At 42.7% G+C, this 26,816-nt stretch overlaps 1 protein-coding gene across 2 annotated transcripts in view; it reads left to right on the plus strand.

Annotated features, from left to right (window-relative positions):
* Positions 1-440: 440 nt before the first annotated feature.
* Positions 441-26,816, plus strand: part of LOC141148395 (interferon-induced very large GTPase 1-like) — a 188,110-nt gene continuing 161,734 nt past the window's right edge. Inside the window, exons 1-4 of one of the 2 annotated variants that reach the window (XR_012245200.1) lie at positions 459-532; positions 847-895; positions 18,328-18,457; positions 18,548-19,241. Coding sequence is in view for 1 of the 2 variants with exons in the window: in XM_073635858.1 (XP_073491959.1) it covers positions 470-532; positions 847-895 (112 nt within the window). In the remaining variant the exon portion in view is untranslated. Of the gene's footprint in view, positions 533-846; positions 896-18,327; positions 18,458-18,547; positions 19,242-26,816 lie in introns of those variants that run through there. The other variant, XM_073635858.1, reaches the window with a different exon arrangement.

The following is a 26,816-nucleotide window of genomic DNA, read 5'->3' on the forward strand; positions in this document are numbered from 1 at the left end:
TCGGTGGCACCGATGATGAGGCACTGATGGGCATTGATAGATGGCACTGCTCAGCAAAGGTAGGTGGCGCTGTGAGCACTGGTAGGTGGCACTGGTGGGTACTGATAGGTGGCACTGGTGGGCACAGATAAGGCAGAGGCGGCTCTGTGTGAAGGACCGATGTCCCTCTGACAGAAGCCAGTGATTGGCTTTTTATCAGTCTTCTGTTTACATCACGGGCAGGAGGTGGTTAAATGGTCAGGCTTTCCAGGGCGCATAGCCAAGGGGGCGTTTACTTGGGCCCCTTGGCTGCATAGGCTGTTTACTGGAAAAGGTAATCTTATACTTAAAAACTTCTTATCTTAGACAGAGCTATTAGAAAAGGTAAGGACAATGCTTACTATGGGTCAATAAAACAAAGGTAAAATTTTTACTGTTTTTGTGTCAGTCTATATAAACCTAAGCCCTGAAGAAATGCCACACTTATTTCATGTACCAAGTGCAAAACTACACAGAATGTAGTCCGACTGAATCTCAAAGCTGCTGTAACAGGGTAAGAACCATGATGATCTTTCCACTGATTACCTTAAAGATGCTTTTTTGTTTAATTGCTGTGTATTTGTATTCACATTGTATTTTCTGCGATACTCTTGATGATCTGAAGTACAGTTTTTACTAAAATTAGTTTGCAATCATAAAGTAGTATTGCAGTGCTGACTTGCTAAATGTCAATTCTGTAGGGCAAATCATTAGGATCAGAGGACGGTCTTGTAAAATTTTTGGATACTTTTGATACTTGACTCCATATTAATGCATTATTTTATTGATTATGCATTATTAAATAATTTGTCGCTTTTTACTTTTCAGCTATATATCAAGTACAAGAGGATGGCATCAGAAAATTGCATTGTGATAGGTAATTACTTGTAATACTCATATCATCTCTTCTGTTTTTTACAACATTCATGGTCCCTCGTAGTTTCTAGGATAGACGTGTGGTGTAGAGTCCTTATATTTTTTCTGCACAGTTATGTACAGGTGTGTACTTGGCTCAGCACTCTGTTTAACCATTTGAGCCCCAGAGGGTTTTACCCCCTTTATGACCAGGCCATTTTGTGATACGGCACTGCTTTTCTTTAACTGACAATTGAACAGTCGTGCGACGCTGTACCCAAATAAAATTGATGTTCTTTTTTCCTCACAAATAGAGATTTCTTTTGGTGGTATTTGATCACCTCTGCAGTTTTTATTTTTTGCGCTATAAAAAAAAGAGTGACAATTTAAAAAAAGATAATAGGAACACAAAGTGGATATGACGCTGTTCTACTGCTAACACATAGTGGTATAAAAATATATAGGGTGCTTCCTTTAAAAAATCCTAGAGACTAAAAAGATATTACACTGTGTATTAATAGGTATTACCAAAGTGTATCAATTATGTAATTGTCAAATAAACCAAACCAAAAATTACTAGTGCACTGACCTTATACGTTAAAGCTAAAATCAAACAAAGTGAGTGATTCCTGATACTAAAAGTCAGTATATCCGTTGAGTTAAAGGATAAACACTAAACAAAATTGTGGCACATGCTAAGACAATCTAAGGTTACATAGTTACATAGTTACATAGTAGGTGAGGTTGAAAAAAGACACAAGTCCATCAAGTCCAACCTATGTGTGTGATTATGTGTCAGTATTACATTACATATCCCTGTATATTGCGGTCATTCAGGTGATTATCTAATAGTTTCTTGAAGCTATCAATGCTCCCCGCTGAGACCACCGCCTGCGGAAGGGAATTCCACATCCTTGCCGCTCTTACAGTAAAGAACCCTCTACGTAGTTTAAGGTTAAACCTCTTTTCTTCTAATTGTAATGAGTGGCCACGAGTCTTATTAAACTCTCTTCTGCGAAAAAGTTTTATCCCTATTGTGGGGTCACCAGTACAGTATTTGTAAATTGAAATCATATCCCCTCTCAAGCGTCTCTTCTCCAGAGAGAATAAGTTCAGTGCTCGCAACCTTTCCTCATAACTAAGATCCTCCAGACCCTTTATTAGCTTTGTAGCCCTTCTTTTTACTCGCTCCATTTCCAGTACGTCCCTCCTGAGGACTGGTGCCCAGAACTGGACAGCATACTCCAGGTGCGGGCGGACCAGAGTCTTGTAGACCGGGAGAATTATCATTTTATCTCTGCAGTTGATCCCCCTTTTAATGCATGCCAATATTCTGTTTGCTTTATTAGCATCAGGTTGGCATTGCATGCCATTGCTGAGCCTATCATCCACTAGGACCCCCAAGTCCTTTTCCATCCTAGATTCCCCCAGAGGTTCTCCCCCCAGTGTATAGATTGCATTCATATTTTTGACACCCAAATGCATTATTTTACATTTTTCTACATTGAACCTCATTTGCCATGTAGTCGCCCACCCCATTAATTTGTTCAGGTCTTTTTGCAAGATTTCCACATCCTGCGGAGAAGTTATTGCCCTGCTTAGCTTAGTATCGTCTGCAAATACAGAGATGGAACTGTTTATCCCATCCTCCAGGTCGTTTATGAACAAATTAAATAGGATTGGTCCCAGCACAGAACCCTGGGGGACCCCACTACCCACCCCTGACCATTCTGAGTACTCCCCATTTATCACCACCCTCTGAACACGCCCTTGTAGCCAGTTTTCAATCCATGTACTCACCCTATGGTCCATGCCAACGCACCTTATTTTGTACAGTAAACGTTTATGGGGAACTGTGTCAAATGCTTTTGCAAAATCCAGATACACCACGTCTACGGGCCTTCCTTTATCTAGATGGCAACTAACCTCCTCATAGAAGGTTAATAGATTGGTTTGGCAAGAATGATTCTTCATGAATCCATGCTGATTACTGCTAATGATATCATTCTTATTACTAAAATCTTGTATATAGTCCCTTATCATCCCCTCCAAGAGTTTACATACTATTGATGTTAGGCTAACTGGTCTGTAATTCCCAGGGATGTTTTTTGGGCCCTTTTTAAATATTGGTGCTACATTGGCTTTTCTCCAATCAGCTGGTACCATTCCAGTCAATAGACTGTCTGTAAAAATTAGGAACAACGGTCTGGCAATCACCTGACTGAGTTCCCCAAGTACCCTCGGATGCAAGCCATCTGGTCCCGGTGATTTATTAATGTTAAGTTTCTCAAGTCTAATTTTAATTCCGTCCTCTGTTAACCATGTAGGTGCTTCCTGTGTTGTGTCATGAGGATAAACACTGCAGTTTTGGTTACTGAAGCCCCCCGATTCACTCGTGAAGACTGAGGAGAAGAATAAATTCAATACCTCTGCCATCTCCCCATCCTTTGTAACCAGATGTCCTTCCTCATTCTTTATGGGGCCAATATGGTCTGTCCTCCCTTTTTTACTGTTTACATACTTAAAGAATTTCTTGGGATTTTTTTTGCTCTCCTCCGCTATGTGTCTTTCATGTTCTATCTTAGCCATCCTAATTGCACCCTTACATTTCTTATTGCATTCTTTATAAATTCTGAATGCTGAGGATGATCCCTCAACCTTGTATTTTTTGAAGGCCTTCTCCTTTGCTTTTATATGCATTTTTACATTGGAGTTAAGCCATCCAGGATGTTTGTTCGCTCTTTTAAATTTATTACCCAATGGGATACATTGGCTAATGCCCTTATTTAATATGCTCTTAAAGCAAACCCATCTCTCCTCTGTATTCTTTGTTCCTAATATTTTATCCCAATTTATGCCTTTTAGCAAGGTTTGTAGTTTAGGGAAGTTGGCTCTTTTGAAATTCAGTGTCTTTGGTGCAAGGTGCAATTGCAATAAATATGCTTACATGAAACTTTCCCAAGTGCTAATTATTAAAAACCACCAAACAAGCAGATTTGCATTTCTATAGTGTCCATTATAAATAAAACAAGTGAAAAAGCATCAAAAGTAAAAATAAAAAACTAAAAATTGAAAAAAAGAAAAATTTAAATAATGATGATATTGAATTTTAAATTATAAAGTGCTCTTGTGTCCGTGAAGGAAATCCTCTTTTTAGTCAGATGGACTCTTCAGTGAGTGAACACACTGTGCATATCTTAATTTGTGTTCCTATTGCAGCTGCACTCACCAGATTCTTCTACCCCTCCTGGGGTTAAAAACATCCACAGTATGCGCCATTGTGTAGCAATAATGAAAGAAGACCGACCTTAGTGCTGGCAATGAGGAGATTCCATTATATATTGTACACCATGGAAGAGAGAGAGAGAGAGCCCAAATAGCGTGATACTGTTTCAAACTATTTTATTAACAATCGCATGGAAAGGTACTCGCATATGGTAGCATTAACAAAAGCATTTGTTGCTGACACCAATGTTTGTGACAGGAAATGATGCAAGGATATATGCTGACTCCGCCCTACCCGTTTCATCACTCTGACGTCATCTGGAGCGACGTCACTCTGACGTCGCTCCAGATGACGTGAGTGACAAAACGCGTAGGGCAGGGGCGTGGCTTGGCGCGCAGTGGGGATGGCAGCTTAACTCCAGAGCTCCGCCAGACATTAGGCCCAAGCACGTCTTTTCTGCACTCAGCACAGAGGATGAGCAGACAAACCAAACACCCTCATCACACCCGATCACGGAGATCCATGGCCTCAAGCGCTGGGAGGGATATTTCTGATATCTTCAGGAACCAGGCCGCGGCTCTGAAAGACACGGAGGGGGGCAAGATGGCGCCGGTGCACGCGGACGATGAATACAGTGAGGACTCTCAGTCGGCAGCAGAGGAGTACGGTAGGAGAAGCTCACGAGCGGGGCACCCCCTCACATATGAGGACATGTCAGGCTTCGCAGCCGACATAAAGGCCTCATTTTCTGCTGCGATCACAGATCTCAAAACCAGCCTATTAGTACTACAAGAAAAGATGGCCGCTGAAGAAACAGCAGGGAAGCAGAGGGACACTAGAATCCATAGACTGGATAAAGTTACTTCCTCCCATGCACGCCATTTCATAGAAATGAATAGGCATTTAGAGGATCTCGACAACAGGTCGACGCAATAATATAAGAGTCCGCGGAATCCCTGAATTGGTTTTAACTGATCAAATCCCCTCAGTCTTGCAGAGAGTTTTCAACAGCCTATTAGAAAAGCCTGAAGACACAGAAATCGAGTTCGTGCGGGCGCATAGAGCCCTGAGAGCCAGGGGCCCAGACACTTTACCCCCACGAGACATAATCTGCTGCTTGCAAAGCTTTGCACTCAAGGAGGAAATAATGTTTAAAGCCCGCAGGAATGACCAAATCATTTTTAATGGAGAATGCATTAAACTATTTCAAGATCTATCTCAGATCACCTTGAAAAACCGCAGGGCCTTGCGACCTCTACTGGATAAACTGAGGGAGAAAGAGATCAGATACACTTGGCGCTTTCCCTTCGCCCTATTGGTCACTTCTGATGGTAGACAACATACGCTTCGCACGCCAGAAGACCTCCCGGATTTTTGTGATGCACTCCAACTTGGAGTAGTTGAGCTACCGGACTGGTACCAAGAGTTTATTATCACTCCCCAAGTTCGGAGCCCTCTACGCTCTCCTCTTAATACACCCGAAAAACAGCATACAAAGAAACAGAAGCACTTTCGTTCTGACCCACAGTCAAGTGGCACACCGCGCAGCCGCGCACATCCTGATGGAAGCATGATGGAAGAACGAGCATAACAGCATCAGCCTTTCCGACACATAGCTATAACTGTGAAAATCATATCCACCACCGTTCCATGGACAGCCCCTAAAACAAGCGGCTTGGTTTATTTTTGAGAATTTTTACTTCTTTTTTTCTCTCTTTTTCATGTTTTATTTTTGCCTCGAACCCGGACGTTAACGGACCCGACCTGAGCTGAGTTACCCACACATCCCATGGTCATGTATGGTCCTCGGTTAAGTATAACCATCTCAACATACATAACATATCTGAATGCACAGATAAGGGGGTTTTTTTTTTTTTTTTTTTTTCTTTCCTTTTTTGGAGCGGACTTCCTGCTACAGCCATAATTACAGAAAAAAGCTGTATAACTAACCCTTAATCTGCAAGTCATAACTGCTTCACAGGGTGGCTAGAGGAATGAGCCTACTGATAGCTGACTGTTATTACAGAGTTCTCTTTTTTTTTTTTTTTATTATTGTTGTTTAACTTGTTTTATAGTGCAGATTAGACCTTTTAGCACTTTAAATGAGACTATTAGGCCGTAGTCTGGCCAGGCTTGGTTCACCTACTGTTGAACAACACCTACCTTCCACAGACTATTCGGATATCCGCGATACAGGTGGATGGGTGTTTGCTCTCAGAGGTCCCCCTCGCTGGGTGCCTTCCCCAAACCCACAATAGTGTGCATGGTGGGTATCGATTGTGCCCATTGATCCACACTAAATTTGATCCTCCAGGGCATACTGCTTTGCCCGAGGAGGAAGTACCTAGATCTTCTCCAATCTTACTTCTCTAAACTAATTTCTTACTCCCTCTCTTACCCCTCTCTGGGATAACCATTCCACATATATATACCGAGACAGAACGTTAAATACCTCAGACAGCAGATATTTCTCTGTTGTCCGCATATTCCTCATTATACGGTATATAATTCCACTTTGCATTATTTTCTTTTTTTTTATTTGTTGTCGTTATTGTACATAATCTCAGTAAGTCTAAATTTAATTAATTTAATTTAAGTTAACCTAATCCTGTTTTTTTTTTTTTTCTTTGTTTTTTGTCTGATTATACTCCCCACTGAGCAGGGTACAGGGGATTTTTGGGCCGTCTCTCTCTGGTTCCTCACCATGGCTTACTCAGGTTTAGGACGCAATCCTACAATCATCTCACACAACGTAAGGGGCTTGAACATCCCTGAAAAGAGATCCTCTCTCCTTAGAGAACTGAAGAAAGGTAGGCCCAGTTTTGTTTTCCTCCAGGAAACACACTTCCAAACAAATCATATACCAAATCTAACGGATAGATATTTCACAGAGGCACATCATGCCACACACAATACTTCTAAATCCAAAGGGGTTTCAATTCTAATCAGCAAAGACGCAAAATTTGACATAACAGATAAACTAGTGGATCCAGAAGGAAGATTCATCTTCCTGAACAGATCATGTCACGGAAACATCATAACTCTAGCTAACGTATACTTTCCGAACTCAGGGCAAATCATATTTTGTCAGAAAATGGTTGCAGCACTGACAAATTTCCTTGCGGGGAAAGTGATCCTGGGAGGGGACTTTAATGTTCCTCTTAACCCTTCTGAAGATACTTCCACTGGGAAAACATATCTCACATATAAAATTCTCAAAAAAATTAAAAGCTTAATAAATTCCTTATCACTGATCGACTCATGGCGGTTTTTACACCCAGAGGATCGAGATTACACCTTTTACTCGATACCACATAACCGACATGCGAGAATAGACTTCTTGTTCATCTCACAAAAGGGACCTTGACACTTTAAGCGCGGCGCATATAGGCATACAATCCATCTCGGACCATGCCCCAATAGCCATCACGCTGAACATATTGGAACCCATCGTGAAATCCAACACATGGAGATTAAATTCGTCACTTTTAACGGATCCATCCTTACTACCAAAAATGACGTCATCATTAAGAGAATACTTTACACTTAACGCTACCCCAACAGCAGACCCCTTAATGGTCTGGCAGGCACACAAATGTTATATCAGAGGGGAACTAATCCGAATGGGCGCACGAAGAAAAAAAGAAACTGAGTTGGAAATAAATAAACTGACGAACAAAATACGTGACTTAGAAACTCAACATAAACAATCACTTACTACCCAATCAGCGACATTATTATTAGAAACAAGAAAGTCACTCAAAGACATACTAGAAACTAAATCCAAGAGATTTCTCTTCTTCAAAAAAAAGATTTACTACGAACAGGGGGACAAGACGGGAAAAATCCTAGCACGAGCACTGAGAGGCCAAATTTCCCAACACTCAATTTTAGGCATCCAAAATAAAAAAGGTAAAATAGAAAGAGCAACGAATAAAATCGCACAACAATTTCATGAATTCTACTCAGAGTTATACAACTTCCCACCCCAACATAAACCCAACAACATGGTGAGAGATAGGGACATGGCCATAAAAAATTACCTGAGAGAATCCAATCTGCCAATCCTAGCTATAGAAGACATCGCACAATTAGAGAAACAAATAGAACCTCCAGAAATTCAGAAAGCTATCAAAGAGTTGAAAACAGGAAAGAGTCCAGGCCCAGATGGCTTTAGTGCCATTTATTACAAAACGTTTTTAGACATCTTGACTTCCCCTTTAACAAACGCATTGAACTCATTATCTAACCAGAGATCCGTCCCACACGACTTCCTGACAGCACACATAACAGTACTAGCTAAAGAAGGCAAAGATCCAATACACTGCGCTAGCTATCGCCCGATCTCCCTACTAAACCTTGACGTCAAGTTATTAGCCAAAATTATCGCCAATAGAATGAAGCCTCTATTACATGATATAATAGGACCAGACCAAGTGGGCTTTGTCCCTAACAGGGAAGCTAAAGACAATGTGACGAAATCATTGGATCTGATTTATGCAGCCCGTCAGCGAAAGATCGAGGGCTTTCTCTTGTCTACCGACGCCGAGAAGGCCTTCGATCGAGTAGCTTGGGATTATATGATGGGGACTTGTGAACACATAGGACTAGGTCCACATATGCTGACATGGATCTCGGCTTTGTACCAAAACCCCTCAGCTAAAATTAAAATTAATGGCACACTATCAGAGAGTGTTAACATAAAAAATGGGACTAGACAGGGGTGTCCACTGTCCCCTCTGCTCTTTATCATATCATTGGAACCGTTCATAAGACATATTTTAATGAATAACTCCATTAGAGGCTTCAGTCTAAATACCAGAGAATACAAAGTTGCTGCCTACGCAGATGATCTTTTATTTTTTTTGACAGACCCGCACATTTCCATCCCTTCATTGCTGAAAGAGTTTTCCACATATGGCTACGTTTCCAACCTTAAAATCAATTTCTCAAAATCTGAAGCCATGAACATCACTCTGCCGACAGATGTACTAAATAGGGCTCAGAGCAACAGCCCCTTTAAATGGGAAAACAATGCAATCAAATATCTGGGCACCTGGTTAACACCTAAACTCTCCTCAGTATATGAACGGAATTTCCCACCTATCCTTAAAACTATCGAAAAAGACTTACAAAATTGGCACACATCCTACTTTTCATGGTTCGGCAGGGCAGCCATTTGCAAGATGACTGTCCTTCCGAAAATTTTATACCTACTACGCACCTTACCTGTCAAAATCCCCCATAGTTTCTTCAAAAAATTACACGCTATACAAATGAGATTCATTTGGGCCCATAAACCGCCCCGCATTAAAGCCTCACTCCTTACCAGACCCAAAAGGCTGGGAGGCCTGGGGATACCTGACTTTAAGAGATATTACCATGCCTCTCATCTCGCCCGTATCATTGACTGGCATTGCCACTCCAAAAATAAGGACTGGGTCACCATAGAAAACGATATGTGCTCATACCCACTTAGATTCCTACCATGGGCATCAAAAATAACAGACCCCCTCATTGTAAAGATTCATCCACTTATTGGTACCTCCCTGGACATTTTCCACATACTGGCAAAACAGTCTAAATTCTCTTCCCCGCTAAGCCCGCTCACACCACTAAAAGATAACTCAGACTTTCCACCGGGCGTGGGCAACCACCTTCTGACATCAACAGATACCAAAATGCCTATACTGGCAGGGCAATGCTTCACAAAAAAGAAAATAAAGGATCTCTCCCAATTTAGGAGCGATAACAAAACACCTCACATCCCCATGTGGACATACTTCCAGATACGCAGCTTTGTCAATTCCGCTATACACAGGAACAATTTCACAAGAGATCTCACCGAGTTTGAACAATTATGTCTGAAAGGGGGGACAGTGGAAAAATCTACCTCCCTTTCTTATGCTTTAATACAGGATTTGCAACCTGATGACACGGACAGGTTCAGAGAGAGATGGTCTAGGGAACTGAATATACAATTCACTGACAAACAGTGGGAGGCTGCTTGTATACTGGCCCATAAAGGCTCGATAAGTACACGGATGCAGGAGACGGCTTATAAGATCTTAACTCACTGGTATGCCACCCCTGATAAACTACATAAATGGTTCCCTCAAACTACAGAAATATGCTGGAGATGCAATAAAGACAGGGGTACGTTGTTACATGTGTGGTGGGAATGCGACCTGATCCAAGTTTTTTGGGCCGAGGTGAGGAAGGTTATCCTACAGATCACGGAGACCAAACTGAAGCTAGATGCGGCATGTTGCTTGCTCCATATAACCAATCTTTCATTTAAAAAATATAAAACTTCTCTATCCAAGCACTTGATTAATGCAGCCAATTCACTTATTCCACTTTATTGGAAATCCACCCACACTCCTACACTCAAAGATTGGCTAAATAGAGTCGCCTATATCTGCGAGATGGAAGACACAGCAGCACAATCCTCCGAAATAACGGAGAAATATCATAAAACTTGGTCTCCGTGGTTTGTCTTTAAATACTCCCAGGTCTTTGAAAAACTAATGAGATGAGTAGAAGGTCTTAACACATTCTGTATGATTTGATGTATAACAAACCCATGGACCTACACTTAAAGATTCAAAACTTGATATGGTTCTGCGTACGACCGAACGGTACTAAATACCATGGATTGTTTATTTTGGGTCCTCTCTTATAATCGATCCCTAGGTACCCTCCTTCGGTGGTTTAATAAACCCCTTTCCCCCTTTTTTTTTTTTTTTTTAATTTTATTTATCCACATTTCCCATTTTTCTCTAGTATTTTCTGTAATTTTTCTCCTTTCACTTATCATATCCTCTCCTTTAATAAGACCTAGAGTACATTTTTGTAAAATTGGTAAACCATACAGCAATTATCGAGCTCTCTATAGAGACAGGACTTGAAACATGATTTTGGGCCCGCTTTACGTCATGCCTGTGACATCACTAGAAGTCATAATTGAGAAACTGGCCTCTCTATATGTTTGCAAACCATTGTTATTGTTACTCAAGATAACATAACTGTACTTATCTGAATTAACCGCTGTATTGTACTTTATAATACATTGTCAACTTTTGTTATGCAGAAATGTATGTATCCCAGTTTAATACTTTAATAAACTTTTATGTGAAGAAAACGCGTAGGGCAGAGTCAGCATACGTCCTTGCATGGGAAAAAAAATCCCAATAAGCGAATATTGATTGGTTTGTACAAAAGGTATGGCATCTACAAACTATGGGATGTTTTTATGGAATTTTAACTTAATACATTTTTTTACTAGTAATGGCAGTGATCAGCGTTTTGTTTTTTGTTTTTTTTAGAGGGACTGCAACATTGCGGTGGACAAATTGGACACCTAACTGACACGTTTGACACTTTGTTGGGGACCAGTGACACTAATACAGTGATCAGTGCTAACAATATGCATGGTTACTGTACTAATGATACTGGCAGGGAAGGGGTTAACATCAGGTTCGATCAAAGGGTTAAATGTGTTCCTAGGAGGTGCTTGCTAACTGTGGGGGAGGTTTCTCTGACTGGGGAAAGACAGAGATCTGTGTTCCTACTCAGCAGGACCACAATATCTCCATCTTCTCCCCTGTCAGAACGGTGATTTGCCTTGTTTAGATAGGCAGATTGATGTTCTGCCTCTCTCGGGAATGATCGGGGTGGCCGGCGGACCTGGGGTCTGCCAGACCTGCTGATTAGCATTCCCAGTGTCCAGTCAGTGAGTGATTGAGCCTCCGGCGGTTTTTGTAACTATAATGAACTGCCTTGTTTTTAAAGTTAGGTCCGCTGACTTTTCAGGCCCATTAACCCTCTCAGCTCCGGAAGGTTTTGCCCCCGTCATGACCAGGGCATTTTTAGCTATTCAACACTGCACTACTTTATGTGAATTATAATGCGCTACCTCAAATAATAAAAAATTAATGAAATAACTAGGAACCGCTGCTACTAATGTTTGTGCAAAGGTTTACATAAAACAGGTATTCAGATAGCTGCACTACCCGGGGACGTACTAAACTGTATATTGGGATGATGGGATGATTGGCTGCAATGCTCAGCACTCTCACTAGGTGTCAGTATACTTTTTACACACATATATATATATGAAAATGACTCTGTTACTCAGAACTGTGTTACTAATGTTTCTTCCTATTTCAGCAGTGGGAGGGGAGTCTGGGCATACACTGTGTGTGAGCTGATTGGAGGAAAGGCGCACACCCCAACTCCACATAGGCAGAGAAATGAAGAAACTTGCAGAGCTGCAGTCTGAATAGACCAGCTCTCTGCTAATCTATCTCTAAGCTCACTCCCCATCACAAATTTCCATCTCATGTGTTGAAGAGCTTGTCAGACCTTATCATGCCGATAACAGAGGAGCAGAGCAGCAGAAAGACACGGGACTTAGGGCTTTGGAGAGAGATAAGTAAACACTATAGATATATATAGTATGTGACCAGGTCAGATTTCATCAATGGGGTTTACAACCACTTTAACTGCTTGCCGACCACCGGCTGCCAATTGAGGGCAGGCAGCGCGGCTCTCGTTGGGGGCGGGCGTCATATGACAGCCTTGCATTCCCGGTCCACCAGGGGACGTGCGCGCGCCGCCGACCGCAATCGCGCGCGCCCGCCGTGTCACTGGGCACCCGGTGCACGTGCCCGGCGGCCGCGATGTCTGCCGGGCACCCGCGATTGCCCGGTAACACAGCAGGACTGTGGATCTGTGTGTGTAAACACACAGATCCACATCCTGTCAGGTGAGAGGAGACCGATGGTGTGTTCCCAGTACAGAGGACAGTAGAGTACACTCCCTAGAAACATAATTTACCCCTTCCTTGCCCCCTAGTGTTAACCCCTTCCCTGCCAGTCACATTTATACAGTAATCAATGCATTTTCATAGCACTGATCGCTGTATAAATGTGAATGGTCCCAAAAATGTGTCAAAAGTGTCCGATCTGTCCGCCGCAATATCGCAGTCACAATAAAAAAAAATTGCAGATCGCCGCCATTACTACTAAAAAAAAAAAATAAATAAAAATGCTATAAATCTATCCCCTATTTTGTAGATGCTATAACTTTTGCGCAAACCAATCAATATACGCTTATTGCGATTATTTTTTTTTTACCCCAAATATGTAAAAGAATACATATCGGCCTTAACTGAAAAAAAAATGTTTTAAAGAAAAAAAAATTGGATATTTATTATAACAAAAAGTAAAAAATTAGTTTTTTTTTCAAACTTGTCACTCTTCTTTTGTTTATAGCGCAGAAAATAAAAACCCCATTGGCGATCAAATACCACCAAAAGAAAGCTCTATTTGTGGGGAAAAAATTATAACAATTTCATCTGGGTACAGTGTTGTATGACCGCGCAGTTGTCATTCAAAATGTGACAGCACTGAAAGCTGAAAAATGGCTTGGGCAGGAAGGGGGTGAAAGTGCCCTGTATTGAGGTGGTTAACTGTTCACTTTTTGATATATATGCAGCTGTAGAATAGAATCATAGTAAATTAACAGAAATAATGGAAAAATTACTCAGTAAATTTCTAGGATTAGATTACTGATTTCATACTGTACATGTGTATGTAAAGCAATACATTTTGACGGTTTTATTAGCAACCTCGATAACAATGTTTTAAAATGAAGATTATAGGCTATTTTAAAGCATGGGTGGAAAAGCATGGATACACATCCCATGTAACATATTTGACTTTTTCTTGAAAAGAAAGTGGGTATAATTATTTTTCTACAAGGGGATTATATGGGGGGAATATCATTGTTACACATCCTACATTTGGCCGGTTTGTGATAGGATAATGGGTATAAATATTGTTCTTCATGGGGATTATCCACTTGCCAACCACCCCATAGCAGATTTATTGCTACAGGACAGTCGATCTGTGCAGAATCACATACACACACACACACACATATATATATATATATATATGTAGCACTGACCCCCGAAGGAGCTGCTGGTAATTGATTGGGCCTGTACTCTGCTATCCTTACCCCCTATAAATTGGCTTAATCCCCTTGACACAGCTTTGGTGCAGTGTTGGTGTGAAGCTCAATAATAAAAGACGGTTGAATAGTCGCAAATTATTTTCACTTTATCTGTGTTGTTGCCTGGGTATAAATGAACAAGCCTCACAACAGATTGTATTAAACCAAAAGGTAAATTTAGTAGAACAGGTTTAATCATTAACACAAGGACAACAATTGGTATACAATAATGAGACAAGTAGTTGTGAATGGCTATCACCTGAGAGCTACCTGTATTGCTCCTGCAGGCGTGACTCCAAGTGGGACTAATGCTCAGGCAACAACCTCAGCACTGGGCACCTTCCCACTTTCAGCACACTGCGTAGACACTATGAGATCAGCAATGCGACGCACAGTATTTGGCAAGAATGATATACCACAATATAATTAACTCAATGTTCCTCCTACAGTCTCTAGTAGGTAATAGCAACACTGTAAGGCCTTAAAATAAGGAATATAGTCTCTGGTCTTCTTTCTTCTGTCTTCTGCTAGCTATTTTGTAACAGTACCTATAATCCACAGAATTTCCAATCAATAAAGCAGTGTAGAATAATATAAAGCAGTAACTTCAATTGTACAAAGTATCTGTGAACTCCTTCCCTGGGAATGTACCTCCTGCGGCAGTCACTTAGTAATGAAATCAGGCTTGAGGCCTATGCACATGTAACTCTATTGAACTGAACTGTTCCATGGGACTACCAGTCCCAGCAACACTATGCAATCAGTCTAATGCCCCATACACACGGTCGGATTTTCCGATGGAAAATGTCCGATCGGAGCGTGTTGTCGGAAATTCCGACCGTGTGTGGGCTCCATTGGACATTTTCCATCGGATTTTCCGACACACAAAGTTGGACAGCAGGAGATAAAATTTTACGACAACAAAATCGCGTCAATTCCGACCGTGTGTGGCCTGTTCCGACGCACAAAGTGCCACGCATGCTCAGAAGAAATTCCGAGACGGGACAGCTCATTCTGGTAAACTTAGCGTTCGCAATGGATACAGCACTTTCGTCACGCTGCAATGTTAAAAATGGTTTAATACAGCGCACTCTCTTCTTCTTTATAATGTGACAAGAATTAAGTAGTTTTGCTGCTCATATTCACACACACTTCTCACAAACTTCTTTCGTTACTATTTATCGGGATTCCCTCAATATATTTTGATTTCTCACATCTGACAACATATTTTTGTATATTTTTTATATATTTTTGGGCTTTAATGTAGATTCTTTTTTTGTGTTTCTATTTTATTTTTTTTATTTTTGCGATTTTGATTTGTACTCCCGAAAATGTTTGAGTGTGTTTTTTGTGACAAGTTCCCACAACACCATTGATATGTTGTTCTATTTAATCTGTAGGAGATTGTTTGGTGTTGTTGTCTCTTGTTAATTTCACATTTTATGTTAGAAATGTACCTGAATCGTCACCAACAAACTGTCCTTTTTGGATGAAAACACACACAGGAGAGTAGAATTTCCCCAAAAAATGTATTAAGGGCTCACAACTATAAACAAAGAGGGAGACAACGCTGGAGAAACTGCAGAAGTGGGTGAAGCCTTGTACCCCCAGGGCAGACATCAATTATTTAAAAGCCAAATTGGTGGCCTGAGGAGTCCTTATCTAAGGGAGGGCAGTGTGGTCCAGAAGTCCCAGAGATCCGGAAAGCAACAGATGACATCTATGTCCCCAGGCTGTGGTCATACGAGAGACTGCATCTTCTGTCAGACCAGACTGAACCCAGGGCCATCACTCTTTGGTCTTCTTTCCACGCCTCCTTCCACGTGGTGGCTCTGGTGGTGGAGTTGTGGCAGCAGGAGGAGGAGGAGGATCGTCCATCTCAATGACATCCGTCTTGGGTGTTAGTTCCCCACTCACCCCCTTACGTAGGACTTTATAAATAAGGTCCTCAGAGAGCCTGCGTTGGCCCTCCTGCATGCCCTGCAATTTGGTGGCAGCCATGCAGGCAAAGGCCTCTTCAGGAGTTGGTCAGGCTCTGAGGGAAGCAGAAGCCTCCTGGATCAGCCTGAATGCTGAATCCTGCACGGGACTCAGAGTCGTCTTCCTGGCTCGTTTATGTGGCAGGCGGAGGGGAGGGACCTGAGACTCAGTCAGGCTGCAACTTGTCCCAGGCTTCTCCTGGCTGACACTTAGCCCCGCCTCCTCCTGGCTGCCACTAATCCCCGCCTCCTCCTGACTGCCACATTCCACAACCTCCTCCTGGCTGAGGTCTTCCTGTGTATGAAAAAGGGACATAGTTTTATTTTTTTTTCATCAATCACACACAATTTTCACCTCCTGACTGCTGCAAATTGAATGTTAACAAATATAACTGACTATCATTCTGAGCCCAGCATTTTTCATTCTTGTCCCAATTTTGGGTGCCCACTACTGTCTATTGATATGTAAAACACTTTTTTCAATCAGCAATTAGTGATCAATAATAAAATCTAGTAAACTTCATTTATTTATTGACCAGAAATCTGTAGAAGAATGCTATACCTGACTCCAGCTGGGCTCCTCCACTTCTTCCTGGCTGGAAGTCCCAGGTTGGACATCGGAAGCCTCAGCTGGGGTGGAAGGAAGCGTGGAAGGAAGAGTGGAGAGGGATTCCCTGACTTCAGTGGGGTCTGACAGAAATCGCAGTCTCTCATAGTACCACAGTCTGGGGACATAAACGTCATCTGCTGCTGCTCCGGATCTCTGGGAATCTGTGACCTTCTTGCGCTCCCTAAGATAAGTGCTCCTCAGGCCACCAATTTTGTTTTTTAAATAAGGGATGGTTGCTGTGGGGACCACCGGCTTCACCAACTCCAGCAGTTTCTCCAGCGCTGCCTGCCTCTTCTGTTTGTGGTTATAGTGGGGGTGTCTCACTTGCCACAGACAGGGCAGCTCCCTGTATTTGTCTATGAACAGGGGCAGGAAATTGTGGTCGTTGAACCCATCCATTTTCTCTGCAAGACACAACACAAGACAAACCCTAATGTAAGGCCAAACTCCCCTAATCTTGTTACAATATAGGCTTCCATTTCGAAGCAGTATAGGCCCAAGTTTAGATCTTACCTTCGTTATCACGATTGGCATCTCCGATGCTCCCTCCTCCGCTCACAGATCGTACGTAAGACGCACGTGTGTTATGCTTTATACACACTGCGCATGCGTATAACTCCACCCGCCCCTGACGTTCTTTCTAGTCTATTCCTCGCCCCTTTTCGTTCGGCGCAGTGGGGGAAGAGCACATGGTGGATAGACAGCATGATCATGATAATTGGAGCAACGAGGAGGAGGAGGAGGAGGAAAGGCCGGAGCCTGAAACGTCCCGATCCAGAAGGAGATTTAAGGACTCAAATATGTCTTTTGGGGAGATGTTGGAAACGGTGGACATCCTGAAGAAGGCCGACTATGATGGAAAGTATGGGCCTTACCCCAACCCCAATGTCCGAAAGGCCAAGATCATGGCGAAAGTGGTCAGGAGTCTGCACCGGAAATTCGGGGTACGGCGATCGAAAGATCAGCTCAGGAAGCGGTGGTTGGACCTGAAATTATGAGAACGTGAGCAGTACAGAAAGATCCGGAGAGTGCTGCAAAAAAGTAAGTAGTTGTGCTGTGTTCCTATTCTTTATGTTTATTACGTTCGTGCTGCTCCATGTGCTTTTAGGAACTGTTGTACAGTTTAAAATGGCAACTTTCATGTTCATGGGCACATTATTCGTTCGGATCAAACATTTTTCGTTCCAAATATAAAATACCATTGTTTAGCCCATATGCATTTGGCCACCATTTTGACGCCCTATACTTGTCTTCAAAGAATTGGGTTGTGTAGATGACTTTGTTACTAGAATGAAATGCAAACTAGATTCTGTGTAAGGAGAGGACACTCAGCAGCTGTTTTCACATCTGGACACTGGAGCACTAGTGTGGGACACAAAAACGCCATTTTTATTAGGGGGGCCACACAGGTGCTCCAGTGTATACTATAGGGGGGGCTACATCTGTGAAGCTCACACTAAACAGGTAAAGTATTGCAGGTTGACAAAGGGCATTCAACAAATTACAACTTGGAACTCTGCTAAAATTGACAATTGTACCCCACTTCCAAGCAATGTTTCCTATTTATAGTTCTGACATTAAATATCTGTGTGCTAATTATACCATTTTGTTTCACATAGGGGAGAAAAGACTCGGAGGACACCCCTCATCCGAGGAGACCAGAGCCCCCCCCTCTGGAAGAAGGGGAAATCCCCCCAACACAAGCTGAGCAGGAGGAAGAAGACGTGGTGGAACTAGTCACCACAACAGGTGAGTGTCTGTGACCACAGGCTCAGATAAGAGATGGATGGCGGCATTTTTTTTAAACCAAATTTATTTTGGGGTTCCTCTCTTTTTTAGGTGATCGTGAGGTTGTGGATGAAGATCCTTTCACATCTGAAAGTGCCCAGATCCTGATCGGGGAGATCATGAGGTGTAATTTACAATTGGAAATCATCAAGCAAAACATCAATGATGTTATTCCAAAATATAAAAACATCATTGATGTTTTGGGGCGAGTTTAAAACCCCTCCAAATCACTTTCTTCTTTTGTGTGCTACAATGTGCTAAATGTTTTTGTGATTTTTCCCAAAGCCAAATTTAGAGGATGCACACAGTGTGCCAACATGTGCTATCTGCCATCACGGGAGATCAATGGACACGTTTTGGGGGTGCAACCCCTTCCTCAATAATAAAGTAGGGGTGAGGAAGGGATTGCTCCCCCAAAACACATCCCTTGATCCCCCGTGATGGCAGGTAGCACATGTTGACATTGGGAAATTTGTGTGCATCTTCCAAATTTGGCTTTGGTGATTTCCCACCATCTGAACGCAATATCAAACACAGTTCCTAAATACTCATGTCTGATATTGCCTTCAAGTTCTACCAAATGTGAACTTTGTAAGATCAAGATTTGTGTCTTTCTTGTTGGTTTTACACAGGCCTGTTTTCTATAAAATGGACATTTTGATTTTGGATAATGCCACCACAAAAATTGGTATACAACAAACATGTTGGTTTGTGTGAAAAACCTTTGGTAAATGCACATGTGATTGTGCAGGTATTAAAAAGATTGTTAATCAAGAATGTGTGGATTATTGTCTCAACGCTACAACACTTTTGGGGTGATGTAATTGTTGTTTGATGAGAAAATGGGGGTTATTTCCTAAGGGCAAATACACTTTGCACTACAAGTGCAGTTTCAGTGCAGTTCCAAGTGCACTTGTAGTGAAATGTGTTTTTGCATTTAGTAAATAACAGCCAACAGTGCTTTGTATAAGGTTACACAATCACGCCATTTTCTGCACTCCAAACATTTCTGTCAGGGTCAGCTAAAACAAACACAAGCAGTAAATGTCCACAAAGATTTATTTATTTTTTTTATTATAAAAAGGCTTCACAGATTGTCTGGCATATTGATGGCCCCCCTACCCGCAAAGAACTCCTGGTATCATAACCGGACATCACGGGCACTCAGGGAGGGCAAGCCAGGACGGCCGCTTTCAAGCGCCGTCAGTGTGGTTTGATGTATCATTCCGGCCTCAGGCCCAGCTGAGACAGCATAGTTGGCCGAATGTTTCCTTAAAAAGTTATGGAGAACACAGCACGCAAGTATTATATGGTTCAGTTTATACTCCGCCATATGAATGGGTGTCATAAATAGGCGGAACCGGCTGGCCAGCATTCCAAATGTGTTCTCCACCACTCTTCGGGCTCTGGCCAGCCGGTAATTAAAAACCCTCTGTTCCGGGGTGAGGGTACTCATCGGCAATGGCCGCATCAGGTGGTCCCCCAGCGCAAACGCTTCATCAGCAACGAACACGAATGGGAGTCCTTCCACATTGTCCTCTGGAGCTGGCAAGTCCAAGCTGCCATTCTGGAGACGCCTGTAAAACTCCGTCTGGGCGATGACTCCACCATCGGACATCCGGCCATTCTTCCCCACGTCCACATACAAGAAGTCGTAATTAGCTGACACCACCGCCAACATCACTATACTATTGAACCCCTTGTAATTATAATAGTACGACCCCGAGTTGGGTGGTGGGACGATGTGGATGTGTTTCCCATCAATTGCCCCTCCGCAGTTAGGAAAGTCCCACCGCTCGGCAAAGTGGGAGGCCACAGTCTGCCATTCCTGTGGCGTGGAAGGAAACTGTTGAGGAAAAAACAATAAACATTACTATTTTTACTCTGAAACATGGCAAGCAGATTAGACACAAATATTATGGGGCAACCTCCAGATAGCATTTATTAAGGGGAATTTAACAACACCAAAGTATAAGGTACACCTATCATATCCCCCCCCCCTCTTATGGGCCATTTCTAACATTATAGTGGGTGTGTGGAAATCTTGGACAGGTAACCCTCTTCACTTCTTTGAGAGATGAATGCCTAAATAATGGGGATTACTTGGAACAGCCCCTCCTATTACACTATTGGCAGCCCACTGGACATGTAAGAAGTGTCTGAATACAAAGATATAAATACACACTGTACACATTTGAGGATATTTGGACATTCTGCTATTACCTATCAAGATAATAATAGGATATAAAAACTTTAAACAGTACCATTGGAAAGTATACAGGCAGGCCCTTGCACTACATGCTTTGGGTAATTCATCCATAAATCTGACCAGTAAAGAGGTGGGTATAGTGTGTATGGGTTTGGCAAAGTCAGCAGATAGATGATTGAGGATAGATAGAGAATTGGGATCAGCTGACTTAGCAGTTGGGGGAGGGAGGGTTACTAAAAATTATTTGGGGACACCACAAAAAAAAAAGCCTCTGGCACTCTGCCTGAATTTAAAGAAAAAATAACATTTCCAAACATTTTAGGGGGTGTTTGGGGTAAAGCACTACTATGGAGCTGATAAAATACATTGTTAAGTGACTACATGAGGTGAATATAGGCAGGAGACACCATGCTGGGGAGGTTAGTGAAGGGCAAATATGTATGAAGGACATAAAATAATAATGACATAAAAATCCAGCATGCATGAGGACAAAGGGGACATTCACAGCATATTACAATCATGGTAATTAGGGAATGAGGAAAGAAATACAAGATATTATCAAACATTCAATACAATAAAATGTGATATTAAAGGATAAAAATCTTACCTTCATATACTCCTTCTGCAGGACCTGTATGATGGCAGAACAGGTCTCTGGGATAATGATCCCCAGAGCCTGGGGGGAGATGCCTGTCGAGAACTTCAAGTCCTGCAGACTTCTCCCTGTGGCCAAATACCGCAAGGTAGCGACCAACCTCTGCTCCGGAGTGATGGCTTGCCTCATGCAGGTATCCTGCCTGCTGATATAGGGGGTCAGCGAAGCCAACAGACGGTGAAACATGGGGTCCGTCATCCTGAGAAAGTTCCTGAAATCATAAGGATTATTCTCACGGATCTCACGGAGCAAAGGCATATGAGAGAACTGGTCACGCTGAAGCAACCAATTCTTGGTCCATGAACTCCTCCCCACCCTGTTCATGGACTGGACTTGTGTCAAGGTCAGGACCCCAACACCAAGCCCCCACACAGCACGAACTCTACGAGGAGTACGCATACGAAACATGGCTAGAAAACGGTCGGCTGCTCAGAACGAAGTAACAGAACGCACTGAAGAACAGCAAGGCCTGTGAAGAGCGACCTGAAAAACAGTAACGAACGAACAAGAATACAATGACTACCTAAAGTCACGCGGAACTTGCTACACGCACTGAAGAGCAGATACAAACCCACAAGCACAAACTGAACGGCAGAAAACGATCTGAAAGCCAAGAGTCTGAAAAAGCGCGAATCGTCTTTCACCAAACTTTTACTAACACGAGATTAGCAAAAGGAGCCCAAAGGGTGCCGCGCTTGGTTCTGAACCGGCCTTTTCTAGTCTCGTCGTACGTGGTGTACGTGACCGCGTGGTTGGCGATCGGAAATTCCGACAACTTTGTGCGACCGTGTGTAGGCAAAACAAGTTTGAGCCAACATCCGTCGGAAAAAATCCTAGGATTTTGTTGTCGGAATGTCCGAACAAAGTCAGACCGTGTGTACGCCCTATAAGTGTGTGAAATGCAGTACAAAGTTCTGGACATCAGCCCTCTCACCACACTAAGTCCAGACAGATGGATGCCTCCGCTCCACAAGGTCTCAGTCTATTTGCTGCGGCCACGCTGTCACACTGCTCCGTTTCACAGACGACCGGGAGTCCTCGGTTACCTCCTTCAAGGGTCTCTGAAACTATCACACTGCTGCTCCAGCACGCTGTGATGTAAGGCAGGATCAAAGACTGCTGTTCCAATCCGCACAATGTAGGCCGCAGTGCTGTGGGACACACACACACCCACAGGTCCCTGCTGGCAGGCCATGCATCCCAGAAACAAGAGAGAGAAAATGGCCACGCGGGGCCTTTTATTGCCTACCCAGCATGCAGTTCTGTCACTCAGTGTTCATGGGTAGGTCACTTGGCATTGTGGGTAGGTAAGTTCTTGTATAATGTAAACAAACAGTCACTTCCTGTAACATTTCTCCATGTTCTTGAAATAGAAAAATAAATTAAGTCCATTTCACGTTTTGGCCTTTAGATGGTGCCAAATACCAATATATAACATTGTCTATCGCTTTTGCATTATATGTCATTAGAAAGCAAAAATATCAGCGCCACATATATATATATGAAACATATATAGTTACATAGTTACATAGTAGGTGAGGTTGAAAAAAAGACACAAGTCCATCAAGTCCAACCTATGTGTGTGATTATGTGTCAGTATTTCATTACATATCCCTGTATGTTGTGGTCATTCAGGTGATTATCTAATAGTTTGTTGAAGCTATCAATGCTCCCCGCTGAGACCACCGCCTGTGGAAGGGAATTCCACATCCTTGCCGCTCTTACAGTAAAGAACCCTCTACGTAGTTTAAGGTTAAACCTCTTTTCTTCTAATTGTAATGAGTGGCCACGAGTCTTATTAAAGTCTTATTTTCTGCGAAAAAGTTTTATCCCTAATGTGGGGTCACCAGTACAGTATTTGTAAATTGAAATCATATCCCCTCTCAAGTGTCTCTTCTCCAGAGAGAATAAGTTCAGAGCTCGCAACCTTTCCTCATAACTAAGATCCTCCAGACCCTTTATTAGCTTTGTTGCCCTTCTTTATACTCGCTCCATTTCCAGTACATCCCTCCTGAGGACTGGTGCCCAGAACTGAACAGCATACTCCAGGTGCGGCCGGACCAGAGTCTTGTAGAGCGGGAGAATTATCGTTTTATCTCTGGAGTTGATCCCCCTTTTAATGCATGCCAATATTCTGTTTGCTTTATTAGCAGCAGCTTGGCATTGCATGCCATTGCTGAGCCTATCATCTACTAGGACCCCCAGGTCCTTTTGCATCCTAGATTCCCCCAGAGGTTCTCCCCCCAGTGTATAGATTGCATTCATATTTTTGCCACCCAAATGCATTATTTTGCATTTTTCTACATTGAACCTCATTTGCCATGTAGTCGCCCACCCCATTAATTTGTTCAGGTCTTTTTGCAAGATTTCCACATCCTGCGGAGAAGTTATTGCCCTGCTTAGCTTAGTATCGTCTGCAAATACAGAGATTGAACTGTTTATCCCATCCTCCAGGTCGTTTATGAACAAATTAAATAGGATTGGTCCCAGCACAGAACCCTGGGGAACCCCACTACCCACCCCTGACCATTCTGAGTACTCCCCATTTATCACCACCCTCTGAACACGCCCTTGTAGCCAGTTTTCAATCCATGTACTCACCCTATGGTGCATGCCAACGCACCTTATTTTGTACAGTAAACGTTTATGGGGAACTGTGTCAAATGCTTTTGCAAAATCCAGATACACCACGTCTACGGGCCTTCCTTTATCTAGATGGCAACTCACCTCCTCATAGAAGGTTAATAGATTGGTTTGGCAAGAACGATTCTTCATGAATCCATGCTGATTACTGCTAATGATATCATTCTTATTACTAAATTCTTGTATATAGTCCCTTATCATCCCCTCCAAGAGTTTACATACTATTGATGTTAGGCTAACTGGTCTGTAATTCCCAGGGATGTTTTTTGGGCCCTTTTTAAATATTGGTGCTACATTGGCTTTTCTCCAATCAGCTGGTACCATTCCAGTCAATAGACTGTCTGTAAAAATTAGGAACAACGGTCTGGCAATCACCTGACTGAGTTCCCTAAGTACCCTCGGATGCAAGCCATCTGGTCCCGGTGATTTATTAATGTTAAGTTTCTCAAGTCTAATTTTAATTCCGTCGTCTGTTAACCATGTAGGTGCTTCCTGTGTTGTGTCATGAGGATAAACACTGCAGTTTTGGTTACTGAAGCCCCCCGATTCACTCGTGAATACTGAGGAGAAGAATAAATTCAATACCTTTGCCATCTCCCCATCCTTTGTAACCATATATATATATGAAAAATTAGGGTGGGTTACTTCAAATGTTCCTCCAATTCTCAATGTAGAGATCAGTGTCAAGGTGGACTCCCAATATTCCACCAATATCCAATAGAAAAAATTACGGGACATGTTCTCCAATGCAAAATATATTTATATCAAATGCTCTTCAAGGCATAAAACCATTGTATGCCTTGAAGAGCATTTGATATAAATATATTTTGCATTGGAGAACCTGTCCCGTCGTATATATATATATATATATATATATATATATATATATATATATATATATATATATATTAACCTCAGTGTCTATAAGGCCTAATTGCACTGCTCAGGGCTCAGAAAAAATGAATTTCTCCCCAAAAAATATATACTTGTACACATATATATATATAAATGTATATGACACAAGTATATGTACATAAAAGCAGCTGCTAAATAAAACTAAAAAATATGCACGTAAGTAAAAAATGTCCTTAGTCCATATAGACAAAGTTCCAATACTCAAAGCAGCACTGCAATCAAATAAATAAAGTATGACCAGCATCCACATGTAAAAATATATGAGAAAATCAGTAGTATGTTGATAGGTGATGAGACAGTTCAATTGATAGGTGAAGGATTCTACTTAATGATTGATGGGCATATACCATCCACACCACGTGAAACACACTCCCCTTGGGGTTCACACTCACCAAAGGGATGTAATTCAAAAGCCTTGAACACACCAGGTGTCTCCCGTTTGGTCGGATTATCTCAAACAGCCCAGGATGGTTTAGTCATGTAAAAAAAGGCTCTACGGGGGGGGGCATGGCTTGGACATGAGACGGTGAGGACGCTTCTCATGCGAGCTCCGGCGTCGGCACCTTCTACATCAGCCTTTAACAGCACTTTCTAACACTTCCACATGGATGGCAAGTATGGGGAAGAGAACAGGCCTCAGCCTAAAAAGGGGACCCCCAAAAACACTATTAAGCGATTCCTCACCACGGAATCGGAGGATCCCGCTGAAGCAGACGGACTAGGCCACTCACCACGTGGATCGGGGGTAAGCTCCGCCTCTCGTCACAGGCTGGAATCCAAGCGCCGCTCTCCAGTGTCCTCAGGAGGCTCAGACAAAGTGGGAAGCCCGATCAGACACACGGGAGTGGCGGAATTAATGAGTGGCCTGACCTAGCCTCTATGCTGCATGGCCTGGAGAGGGTGATCAAAAAAGAGTTATCAGGGGTGAGAGCGGACCTAGCTCAAGTATTAGAGCGTGTAGAGGAGACTGAACAGCGCCTCGATGGACACGCAGCAGCCATTAGGGATTTACAAACCTCCACCCGCAACCTTAACCTGGCGCACAGAATGGCTTTATACAAGATCGAGGATCAAGAAAATCGTAACAGGAGAAACAACATTCGCATTAGGGGGTTGCCGGAGGCAACAGGGATGATGACCTAACAGCCTCCGTTAGAGGAATCTTCAACAGCCTCCTGGGAAACCCTGCAGACCACCCCTTGAAGCTAGACAGGGTCCACAGAGCACTCCGTCCTCGTAACATGGCTTCTGATACCCCTAGAGATATCATCTGCAGAGTGCACTATTTTGAGGAAAAGGAACTCATAATGCGCAAAGCAAGAGAAGCAGCTACACTGGAATTCGACAGAGTTAATATGTGCAAAATGATTCTGCGCTGCTCACAAAAGAAACAAAAAGCAGCTAACACAACCAACAAAGTATATATGGGGAGAAACAGCAAAAAAGCGTAGCGCTAAACAATATCACAAACGACAATAGATTGGTCGGTATGCAGTGAAGGGGATCACCTATGCATAAAACTATTCATAAGTAGGTAGTCCTGATATGGATGTTATGACTAAAAAATGACAGTAGTTTGTCCTTATGTAGACATATTATAGACAGGTAATTCCAGCGTCCCAAAAATGCAGATCAGCTCACTCCCACCGAGAGAAGGAAAGGCTTACCAGATGAGATGGACCCAGCAGGGCATACGCCGAATTGGGTCAGATAAGGCATGGGTGGTAAGTGGCTGTGGAGGCCTGTGGTCTCACGGATTGCTGGATTCCTCCAAGTAGCACCCGGGTCCTGAAAGGTGTGGGGAGTCACAAGGGTGTAGATGGTCCTGTGGATCCTAGAAGGGATGGGGTATTCCGTGGATGGATCCCTCAAAACAGCATTCCATGGATTAGGTGATG

Source organism: Aquarana catesbeiana, linkage group LG06, assembly GCF_042186555.1.
Source record: "Aquarana catesbeiana isolate 2022-GZ linkage group LG06, ASM4218655v1, whole genome shotgun sequence".
Taxonomy (NCBI): domain Eukaryota; kingdom Metazoa; phylum Chordata; class Amphibia; order Anura; family Ranidae; genus Aquarana; species Aquarana catesbeiana.